The 12290-nt window shown below is 38.0% G+C and overlaps 1 protein-coding gene across 6 annotated transcripts in view; it reads right to left on the bottom strand.

The window, feature by feature from the left end:
- Positions 1 to 206: 206 nt before the first annotated feature.
- ZFX (zinc finger protein X-linked) overlaps positions 207 to 12290 on the bottom strand; it is a 54817-nt gene continuing 42733 nt past the window's right edge. For 5 of the 6 annotated variants that reach the window (XM_047764017.1, XM_047764015.1, XM_047764016.1 and 2 more), the window contains 5 exons: positions 8321 to 8470; positions 7954 to 8097; positions 7433 to 7585; positions 6761 to 6901; positions 207 to 5715 (listed from right to left, as the gene is read on the bottom strand). In XM_047764017.1, the coding sequence (XP_047619973.1) occupies positions 4532 to 5715; positions 6761 to 6901; positions 7433 to 7585; positions 7954 to 8097; positions 8321 to 8470 (1772 nt within the window). In that variant the 3' untranslated portion in view covers positions 207 to 4531. The remainder of the gene's footprint in view (positions 5716 to 6760; positions 6902 to 7432; positions 7586 to 7953; positions 8098 to 8320; positions 8471 to 12290) is intronic. The other variant, XM_047764019.1, reaches the window with a different exon arrangement.

Genomic DNA, 12290 nt, shown 5'->3' with positions numbered 1-12290 from the left:
AATTTTAAAGTCTAAGCAGGTACAGATGCTATACCTACATGCAACAGTAATACTTCCACTGGTGCTGAAAGTGCTCAACTACTGAAGGGGTCATATCACTCCTGGTTTATACAGTGTGGGGGATTTATTAACTATGTGAGTTAAGCCTCATTTCCATGCATGTGTGTGTGTGTATGCCTTGTCTATCAGCCAACACTCCACTAGGGTAACTTAAAACAAAATAGGAATTTATTTACAATAGCAAAGATGTCAAAAATAACAGGAACAATATATAACAAATCCAAGAATTATTTTATGAAAAAGGCAAACAATATATACACAAAAGATAAAACAAAATCCAAAAGGGCAAACTTAATTTTGACCTTATCTCAACAGCTGCAGAATGTGACAAAATGGTTTTTCTGATATGAATTACTTAAGTAACATAGGGCCGACTAAACACACACTTTTCAGCCCTTCTTTTTTTACTTGCTGAATCTTCCTCTGCATTGTTTACTTTTGAGGAGTGTAACTTTGGGGAGGCCGTACAAGATTCATGAAGTACAGGCTACTTAACATGTGTACTAAAAGAAATACTTACTGGCCGACAGGTGCACATGCCAAAGGGGTAAAATAGCATAAAAGTGAAGGTACAAACTGAGTCCCATTTCACCATCACCACTTATTTCTGGGATTTGCGTGTGTGTGTGTCTACTACACAAAATGCTGCACCAGTAATCTTTTAAGTTCCTCAAGTGCTCTAAAACAGTGCTTCCCAAACTTGAGCATGCATTAGAATCATTAGGAGGACGTGTTAAGACACAGATCGCTGGATCCCACACCCAGTTTCCTATTAGTGAGTCTGGGGTGGGGCTGAGAATTTGCATCTTTAACAAAGTCCTAGGGTGCTGTCACCGCTGCCAAGGCACACTTTGAAAACCACTGCACTGAAATATCACCCTTTTAAGATTTTGACTGGTCAAGCTTTTCCTTACAGGAATTCTAGAATGTGAGAAAATTGTTACTGAGATTCCCAGAGAACCAAGCAACACATTATCTGACTAGTTGGGATCAAAGACCAGTAAGATGTTATCTGTCGAGTGTTACATTACAATTAAGTTTTTCAGCATGCTGTGGTTGTGTCTGTGTGGCTCTGGACAGTGACATTCACGTTTTCATTATCTAGTGTGTCAACTACAAGGGAAACGCCTGTTTCCACAGTTAAATAAATAATTGCAGGATCTCATCTTTAAAAACCAAAGATGACTCAAATCTACTTCTGACTCTTGCTAACTTTTACCTAACTTCCAATTTTTATTACAACAATGACCATTCTCTAGTACTTTAGTGTCTACTACAAGCCCTCCAAACTGGGCACAAAGGGGGTAATGCTAGGGCAGGGCTTCTATTGTGGAGGTGGGAACAACCTCTTTGATTACATGTGCTGTGGACTGATGCTGAAATAAACTTTAGGCGCTCTCAAAAACCACTTTATGCATGGGAAAATTTATCTCAGGGGAATTAGAACTGCTAATAAAACAAATGCTTTATGAAGATAAAACAAAAAATGAATTTCAAGGACATGTTCATCAAAGGACTCACCAATCACCTCTTAACTTGCAAATCTGCAGAGCTGAAATATTATCAGTATTTAAATCCAAGTCACAAAACTCAAAGCAATCAAGCATTTTCCGTTCCACTGCTGCATATAAGGAATTAAGAAATGGGGAAATAAAAATAATCCACTGTTTTTGATGTTTATTAGGTTTACAAAAACTGTACATTTTTTTTTTCCTTAAGAAAAAGCATTAACTTAGTACTGGTATCAAATAGACTAAACATTCATTAACAGGAAAATATTCTGATTTTTATTTTTGCACGTTATTCTCAAGTACACAATTACAATAATGTCACACATCCCTATATGATTTTCTTTTTATGTATTTTACTTTTTTTACAAAGTGTACAGAGGGAGGGACATACAATATTTAATAGGATATTTCTACAGAACAATAACTTATATTATGTCCTTGTAAAAATCTGTACCTCTTTAAAACATTTAACTGAAACATCCATTTTTTTTAGCTTTGCTAATCAAAATTGTTTTAAGAATTAAAACTAGGTTGTAACTAATGTCAGTACATAACAGTGACTACAATTTCATTTTCTCTTTATACAGACAAATACATTTTATCATATTCACTTGACCAAACCCTTAAATACCTTTTAAAGGTTTCAATATTGTGCTTTAAAAAGAAAAGAACTGTGTATGATTCCAGACTATGTAAGAGAAATATAAAGTGTGTAAATTGTTGTGTTCTTTATCTTTCAGTTTATTTAAAAAAATATAGTTAAATGACCAATTATTTATATTTTCTGTATTAATTTTTACAGGATGTTTTAAAATTAATAAATTTCCACTTTCACTTACGTGTTTTACATTATTTCTGGGAAAAATAAAAATTAAGGGAGATTTTAAAGGTTCTCACAAAAAAACAGACAGAGCTTTCAAGAGTAGCACTGCAGGTCAATGAATCACACAATTTTAAGTTACTTTAAGAAAATAAAAAGCACGTGATGGGGGCCAAGAGGACATAGGAGTTCCTATGCCTTGGCTTTAACTGGCATTCAGGTTGGAGTTCATACCAGCCTAAAGCACTTGATTTACAACTGGACTAAATCAATCTAGCATTTCAGAGGCTTGCCAAACACCAAATATTTAGATTTCTATCCCTATAACTCTTGCATACAAATACCAATGGCAAAGAGAAAGATGAAAGTAAACATGTCATAGCACGAAGAGGATGGAGCACCATAATGAAGTGGCAAGGCAGCTAACAAGTAGGGAGAAAATTCCTAAATCTCCCATGATGTGCCAGATACTCATGTGCTGAGAGCCAATATAAGGGACCCCAAAAACTGTTTTCTGTTCTCTAAGGTTCATGTTAAAATAGCCAAATCCTAACTAACCAAGTCTATTATATGAATTTACAACCATAATCCAGAACCATTTGTTTAAAAATGTCCCCTTTTCCAAGAAAAACCAACCTGTGAAAGACTTGATGATGTTCCAAATAAGGCCTCAGATTTTCCTCATGCACTTATAACACACCTTTATCTTCTAATCAAAGCCAACTTGAGTGTTAAGATTTTAAGAGTCTGCTAACTGTCACTTAGAAGTAACAGAGCCGGCTGAACTAGCCAAGTGTAAGTCATAATTAGCACCCATTTTCTGGTACACGGAGCCATTGCTTCCTTAGTCCCCCTCACCTGGTGACACAGAGTCCCCTCACGGGCTTCTCAGAGAGAACTGAGGGAGTTAGGTCTGGATACTCATTAGCTTTTCAGAAAAATATAAAGGCATAGAGCTGAAGTTATATGAAAACATTCTATCTAGAAACATATTAACGTCTATTTTTCAGTTACCAAAGATATTTAAAAGAAAATACCTTTACTCTTTAAAAATACTAGTGTCCTTATTTTCCTTCTAATTCTTCACCTGAGTAGTCTCTCTGAAGAGCATGAGTTACAAAATGCTCTCTCATGCATCCCTGCATCTTTCATGTTATTGTAAATTTAATACTTTTCATTATAGATTTTAAACAACTACTACTTGGGGTGTGTGTATAAATATGTAAAATAAGCCATACACACAGATACATGTTATATATATGTGCATATACATAATCCAGGGTACATTTACATACATAAAGTTGCAAAAGATCCTATGAGCCACAAATTACCTCTAGGAAATTCCAGATACAGTCCTTAGTTAAGTCTCATTTGTAGCACACAACCATTCCAAGACAAAGCAGCACAGATAGAGTAATCAAAATACAAGATCAAGCAAAATTTTTCAATAAAGTTTTCTAAAAGTTTGCTATGCAGACAAAAGATGTAAATACTTTGAAGAAAGCCCCCCCAAAAGTGTATTTTGTCTGCTGAACAAAACAAAAAGTAAACACGCACCCAGTCACTGCTCTTTACTCAGCGATGCCAGGGACACAAAAGCTCAAATGCAAACTTTCACTGTTGTGTGATCTGAAAATATTAAACGAGTAAATGACTTCCATGTTAGGATAATTAGACCTGACCATAAAATCTCCCATTTATGTTAGTAGATGTCTCTGACAATTTTATTGTGAGAAATTTATGGGGGAAAAAAATGAGTCAACATGAGTACTTTGAGAGTTACCAATCTAAAGTTACCTTAAGTTAAATGATCTTAGAAGAGTACCATCAAGGTAAGCAAGGTAAATATTTAAATAAATATAAAACTTCTAAGATAGAAAAATTCAGTATAGAATCAGGGATTACTTTATTAAAAGCAACTTGCTTGTTGCTGCTTTTCCCCATTTATTAAACAAACTGAATAGAATTCAGAACACACTATTGAACAAAATGTTAAAAAAAAAGTCAACTAGAAGCAATAACTCTATTTGTACACAGCGTAAATCAATATACAGTATTGTATGTGAACGAGACTGATTGGCTTTAAAATGAATTTTCTGCTTCAAGGCCAACATCTCTACGAACGTCTATAGAAGTACTGTTAGGGCAGGCCAACTTCTTTATGATGTCGCATTATGTGCTGGTTCTTTTCTGAAGGTCTGCGGAACCCTTTCTTGCAGTACTCACAACGGTGAGGATAGTCTTTCGTATGAATGGAAATAACGTGCCGTTTAAAGCCTGAGGCATCTGTAGTGCTATACTCACAGTATTCACACTGATACACTTTCCTCCCACTGTGTGTCTTCATATGCTTTTTAAGCTCATTCTGTTGCCTAAATCCCTTTCTACATCTCTTACACCTAAATGGAAGATCTTTCGTGTGAACTGAGAGAATGTGGCGACTTAGAACAAATGGATCTGCAATCTTAAAGTCACAATGTCTACACTGGTGCATTTTTTTACCCTTGTGGGCAGCCACATGTTTCTTGAGTTCTGAAGGCCTGTGAAAGCCTTTCTCACACATGTCACACTTATGGGGGTAGTCCTTTGTGTGAACTGAAATTATGTGTCGTTTCAAATCGCTTGAGTTCGAACTCTTGTGGTCGCAATGCAAACACTGGTGTGTTTTGCTTTCTTGGTGAATAAGAGCATGTTGCTGCACCTCTTTGGTATCTGAGAAAGTCAGAAGACAAATGTCACACTTGAATGGCATCTCTTTACTATGCTTAGTTTTTACATGAGTTTTCAAGTTAGAAGAGTCTGCAGACCTATATTCGCAGTACTGGCATTGGTACGGCTTCTCCCCAGTATGGATTCGCATGTGCTTTTTGAGCTCTGATGGGTGACGAAAACCTTTACCGCACTCCACACATATATGAGGAAAGTTCTTGCTGTGGACCGCCAAAAGGTGGCGATTCAATAACCCTTGTTCAGCTGTCTCATATTCACAGAATTTACACTTGTGCATTTTGTTGGCTCCTTTTTCCTTATGCACCATTTTGTGAGTAAACAAAGCCCCAGCGTGAGAGAAATGCTTCCCACACTCATCGCATTCGATGGCCTTCTCTGCTTTGCTGGTCAGCTTGTGGCTCTCCAGGTGGTTGTGTAAACTTATCTTCTTGTTGGTAGTGTAATCACAGTCAGTACAGCGGTACTTCTTCTTGGTAAGGTGTTCAGGATGGTTTTTCATGTGCCTTTTCAAAAAACCTCTCGACTTAAACTTTTTCCCACAAATCATGCAAGGATAGACAGTCAAGGGATGTCCATCAGGGCCAATAATTATTGCTAAGAAATGAAAAAGAAAGAGGCATGAGTGTCAAACCAAGTTCTGTTTTGGTTTCTTCAATAATATAATGTGTATCCTGAACATTATGGGGCAAGTACTCCTATGTTAGGCTATTTGCTACTTAACATTCCTTTCACCATTTTTCAACATAAAAGATATAACAACCTCATTATGAAGGGAACCTGGTCTGGCAACTTGGTTCAGTATGACCGTACCAACCTCTCTCCCTGCAGTTAAAAAAATAAGTGATAAGGAGTTCCCGTTGTGGCGCAGCGGAAACAAATCAGACTAGAAACCACAAGGTTATGGGTTCGATCCTTGCCCTTGCTCAGCAGTTCAAGGATCCAGCATTAGTGTGAGCTGTGGTGTAGGTCACAGGCGCGGCTTGGAATCTGGTGTTGCTGTGGCTGTGGCATAGGCTGGCGGATACAGCTCTGATTAGACCCCTAGCCTGGGAACCTCAATATGCCGAGGGTGTGACCCTAAAAAGATAAAAAGACAAAAAAAGGGATAAATATGTAACGTCTATCAACTAGTAACTGAAGCTGTATCGATTTAGAAATTAGTGGAAAATTACTGACAAACTTTCATAATCATGATATGCCTTTAAAATTTTAATATGCAAATCAGCATACAAGAATAGACAGGAATACCTCACATGAACTAAAGTACTTCTCCTGATGCTCTGTAAATTATTCCTGCTTCACGCCGACATAGTCAGATTCTTTAAATATATTTGGCTTAAAAAAAAGTTAATGCTTACAACATATCTGAGGTTATTTCTTTTCAAATCCACATAAAAATCACCCAAGTTTTGAATTTTTTTAATCCAAGTTTGATCCACTCCCTGTTCTTTTTTTTAATCCAAGGAAATCATTCATGAATATCAGTGAATTCTTAAAATTTTATTTCCAAATTTAATACACAAAAGTTTTATATGGTCTAGCAGCTAAAATGCCATTACAACACCTTAGTGGATACATATTAGAGTTTCATCTGAGAGCTCGCAAAGCACGCTGGGCTGTGGAACTCAAGTGCCCTCACCTGTTTGGTACTGCCTGGAATCAGGTCTTCTCCTTTTCTTTGGTTTTTGTTTAGCCAGTCTGCCGAGCCCAGCAGACTCATCTATGTGCAAGAGGGCACTTGCAGTGCCATTCCGGTTTTCAATTCCATCAGAATTATTACCTAACAATGCGCATTGAAAAACAAAATTATACCGTATTATAAATGATAAAGAATTAGGGACTCTCTATTAACTATAACAACGAAAGTAAGCCATGATACTCATGAATGACAGAAATTCCCCATTCTAGGTAATAGGTTTTATGACCACATTTATTATAGCAAGACCATAGGAAATGCCTAGCTTCCAAATCTAAAAAACACGTCAGCATTTTGCCCCATGGATTCCCTTGTTGTCTCCCAAATTTGTAAAGTTATGGGCCACATAAAATCAAGAAGAAAAGTTTCAGCTTGAAAGCCTGTGTACTTCTTGCAGTACATCCTTCTACGTAATATACACATGAAGGAAATTTCTGTTAAAAATAAAGACAAAAAGTAGACGTTATCATCTTCCTCTATTCTTATTCAAATAACCCTTACAGTGTACTGGTATTTCAGATTTCTGAAAGCTAAGACCACAGAAACCATTCTTCAATCATGAATTCATGTTCACAAGCCAACTCAATCCTAAGAACTGCAATGTGACTTACTTACCGTAAGCTGCTGCCCATGCTATTGGCATGAAGGTTTTGATTTCATTGTCATCGATTTGCTGTTCGTGAGCAGCAGCTGCTGCCGCTGCTGCAGCAGCATCTTCCTCTCCTACAATCACTTCCATATAGACTTCATCAGCGATTTCAGCGACATCTAAGTAGAAAATTATAAAAACTTGTATGACCAACTTTACAGAGATCACAGGAAAGATATTCCCACTTGATTTCAATTAATAGACAAGTAGAAGGAAGGTTCAAATTAGAACATAGCTTTCACACAGTAAGCACTCAATAAATACTTGCTGAATGACTCATATTCTTGGCTTTCGCCATAATCTGCTTTCAAAGCAACGTTCTAAGCACACATAAAAAGTCACTGATGTTTCCCTTGAAATATGGCAGCATAATAATTTCTACAACAATGTTACTTCTTCCCTTCAAATACTGGCCATATTTTTTAAAAAGAAAAAAAAAAGCTACAGGAACATAAAATTCTCTCCCACAAAAAGGCCACCTACTTACTTAAATCTTCATCTTCTTGTTGAGAGTCGTTGACAGTCATATAAACCATTTTTTCCCTTGGCACACGAATACTGCTATTCTGATCAAGTAATTCAACTCCATGATCATTCTCAGGCTCACTTTCCACAATGTCTACAGTGCCACCTATCAGGGAAGATGACAGCTCCAAGAATTTATGTGAAAACTTTGTTTCCACCTGTTTCACCTTAATAAATGCTCAACACTTTATTAATACATTGAAAGTCTGTTTTAAAGGTTATCTTCAGAAAAGAATTCAAATATTCTCCGTCTAACCCTCCCCCCCCCTCAAATAATCAGGTTGAAGTGTTTGATCAGGATGTATAATACACTGAAGGTTTGCTCTTACCCAAGTCATCCTCTCCGGGGTCAGCCTTAAAAATGTACACCTTGATGACTTCAGGGCAAGTGCCATCCACTTTACAAGGATCGATTTCCGACTCTGCATCCATGGTCATTCCAGAGGAACCGTCGTGTTCTATTTTGCCAGCATCATCCACTAAAAAGGCAGGAAACACATTACAAATAATAATAGCATATATTTAAATAAATTGTTACCATTTTCAAAAGTCCTTTTTTTTTGTCTATTTGTTATTTCTTGGGCCGCTTCCGCGGCATATGGAGGTTCCCAGGCTAGGGGTCGAATCGGAGCTGTAGCCACCGGCCTACGCCAGAGCCACAGCAACGCGGGATCCAAGCTGTGTCTGCAACCTACACCGCAGCTCACGGCAACGCCGGATCGTTAACCCACTGAGCAAGGGCAGGGACCGAACCCGCAACCTCATGGTTCCTAGTAGGATTCGTTAACCACTGCGCCACGACGGGAACTCCTCAAAAGTCCTTTTTTACTAATACAATCTCTAACTTGATTCACATAAAATTGGATGATTTTACCTAGACAAGCAGACATGCAGACAGTACGGTGAGAAATGTGGCTGACTGCTAGGCTAAAGCCAAGTCATGGAGGGCTTTGGGCAATCAGACAGAGGGGCTCAGACTTAACCCTGGTAGGAAGGAGGTTTCTCCATCTGGTCAAGTGTCACAATCTCTTAGGGAACTTAAAAACATAGGCCCCAGCCAACCAGCTCTACAGAATCAGAATCCGCAGTTCTCCTGTGGTGCATCAGGTTAAGAATCTGGCGTTGTCACTACAGTGGCTTGGGTTGCTGCTGTGGTGCAGGTTCTATCCCTGGCCTGGGAACTTCCACGTGTTGTGGGTGCAGCCAAAAAAAGCAGAATATGCAGGGGTGGGGCCTGACAGATTTACAGGTTCCCTGCCCCAGGGATTCTGATTAGACGCTTGAGAATGTCTGCTGCAGGTGGCAGGAGACACTAAAGCAGAGCAGTGACAAGGTTAGATCACCACTTTTACTACACCATGATGGCCTTGAGAAAGACATTCAAAGGGATCAAGAAATAAAACAGGGACACTAGCTATGGGTCTACTGCAATAATGCAGGTGACAGATGACAAAGCCTCAAAAATCAGGATAGAGGTAGTTATGGATGGGGAAGAGGGCTAGACTCCTATGTTGGGACTGAAACAGCAGAACCAAGTACCTAAATGAAAACTGAAAATTGCAAAAGGAACCAAGGATAATCATGGGTTTCTGATATAGGTGACTGAGTGCCTGGGGAAAGAAATGGAGAGAAATTAGGGAAAAGGTCTCTCTTCTGTATCTTAAATTAGGTTCCAAAGAGTGGCATCCCTAAAAGCTCTCAGAACCAGTGCCTGCCCCAACCCTCTGTGCTCATAGCACCTTTTGCTTGTTTCTCACAGAGTATATGATTTACAGTATTGTGAACTACCTGAGTTTTTTGCCCTCATATTTCCCATTGATAGAGCAGAATCTGTATTTTCACTACTCAGTCTTTTAAGACAGAGTCTGGTGAGAGCAAGCACTTAGAATACTGAGGAATCAAAGAGTCAAGGAATGACTGATATGTGAAGTCAGTTGCTGGACATTCAAATCTGAAAGCCTGATAGATGTGGGAGCTATCGGCTCCCTGTTCACTAAGCCCTGAGATCACAAAGTAAGAACCCACAGTGTGAGCAAAGAGTGGGCTGAGGATATCCTGGGAGATGGCACAGTTTAAGGGAGGGACAGGAAGAAGAGTTTACAAAGGAACCCGAGAAGAGAAAGCTGAACAGGTTGGCAGAAGGTCATGAAGGAAGCTAAGGAGTTAAAAATCCCAAGAATCCTAGTAAGGTCCAGGGCAATAACGCAGCGTGTACACAAGTCAAGGAGGAATATCCACACTGACTAGTCACCTGGAAGTCACCTATGTTCCTGGTGAAAAGCAGTGTAGTGAAAGCTGCACAGGGTCATATGAAAGTGGGTTGAGGATTCAATGGAAGGTGTGACTTTCTTCAAAAAGTCCAATTTAAAAATGGAGAACAAAGGGGTAGAAACAAGAAGAGGTTGCAGGGTCAAGGACTTTTCTGTGTATTTGATAAAAATACTCATGCATGCTCAGTCTGTGAGAGAAAATATCAGCCAGAGGACCTGATGAAATTTTGGGATCAAGATCTCAGAAGAACAGGGAGATGAAACTAGGCATCAAGACAAAGGAATTCTCCTTAAATAGGAAGAGAAATATGCTATCCTGGTGAGACCTGAGGAGGTAAACATGAGAATGCAGCTCACATTGTGTTTAGAGAAGCAGGGAAGATTGCAATGCAGAAAAGCTGAAAAGAGTTCCCGGCTAGTGGCTTCGACCATAAATATGAAACAGGAGGCAAGGGCTTTGGTCACCACTAAGAGATTGGTAGATGGGTTAAGAGCTTGAGAAGCTAGAGAAAATGAGCTGATCCAGGACAAGCTTATTGATTTGAGGGTTCAAACAGACCAGCTGGTTAAACTCTCCGTAGTTTAAAAAAACAAAAAGGTTCCCTGAACTCTGAACATAACTACCTAAATTCAAGTATCTTGTCTATACTTTATAAAAAATGGCTTGCAGAGGGAAAGAATCAGCATCATGTCCTTATTTGTGGCCTGAAGTGTACTCACCCTTTTTCAAAGCTAAATATTTTTACGACATACCCAGGTTACTGGGCCACTCTTATTTTCTTAGAGGTGGCTTTGGAATTTCAAAGTGAGATAGCATTAGAAGGCTGAAGATATCACCAAACTAGCAGGACAGGCCAAAATAAATCTGTATGTCTCCAGAGAACTATCTCTAACCAGTATGATACTGTTGATGAATCTTGGCCTCTTTTGGCAAGATCTGTCAAAACTGATTCTAACAAGTACTGGAAAATCAAATGACCCTCTATTTACAAAGAACAAGGTTGGGCTAGCGGTTTTTTGCATACATTAGTTTATTGGTTAACTGTAAGATAAAATCTTTGATGACTGGATAATTTAATCACCATGGAGTCTGCAAAACGTCATGCATTTACCTATAACTTAAGAGTAAAAAGACATTTCTGTTTGCTTTCATAAATGTATGGGAAACACATCTAAAATATACAGGCTTACCTGAGCCAAGCAAAGCTATTCTATTCTTAGACCAAAGTAGAATTCACCTTCAGATTTTCACCTTGAGAAAGTATCCCACTAATTCAACCTATGAAATTATTCTTAACATGAAATACTACAAAAGTGATTTACTTAAAAAAAAAAAAAAAACATTTTGATGTTCCTGTTAAGTACTAAAAATTTCATTGTGATTTTAAAGCTACCATTAAAAATGAATTTCTAAAAATAGACAAAGAAGGCTTTGATAAAACTGAGTCATCATACATATGATTTCTGTATAAGTGCCTTCCTCTAATGTTGTAATGAAGAACTGGAGCTTTAGAATAAGTCCTCTCTAAAATAGAAAAACATAATTTCTGGAAACTAAAAAACCACTTCTAATAATAACTACCATTTGCATGGCATTTTGCAATTTCCTTAGCATTTCTATGTACTTTTATCTCATTTGAGTCTCACCTTTTCCAGATAAGAAGGAAAAGCTTAGAGATGACATGTGATTTGCCCAATCAGCAAATAAGTGAGGGGTGGGAGACTGTGAAGAGGTGCCTATCCTTAGAAACCAGGTCTCTATTTTCACCTTCTGATTTTTAAAGAACGTATGTTCACTGTATAAAATTTAGTATTAAAAAAAAATCACCAACAGTCTCACTAACCAGAGATTGCATCATTAGTTAATTTCCTTCCCAGTTTTTTCTATTTTTAAAAAAAAAAATTAGCATCATAGTGTCCTCAAGCCTTATATAATAATAATCTTTACATCTCTTCTAGCATTTTAAACTATAGAAGTGTAGAAAAAATTTGATTTATCAACGATCTCATTAGCAATAGCAAAACTAGA

The sequence above is a fragment of the Phacochoerus africanus genome, chromosome X (assembly GCF_016906955.1).
Source record: "Phacochoerus africanus isolate WHEZ1 chromosome X, ROS_Pafr_v1, whole genome shotgun sequence".
NCBI classification, from domain to species: domain Eukaryota; kingdom Metazoa; phylum Chordata; class Mammalia; order Artiodactyla; family Suidae; genus Phacochoerus; species Phacochoerus africanus.
The sequence above is the reverse complement of the archived record's forward strand: the minus strand, read 5'-3'. Positions and strand labels throughout refer to the sequence as shown.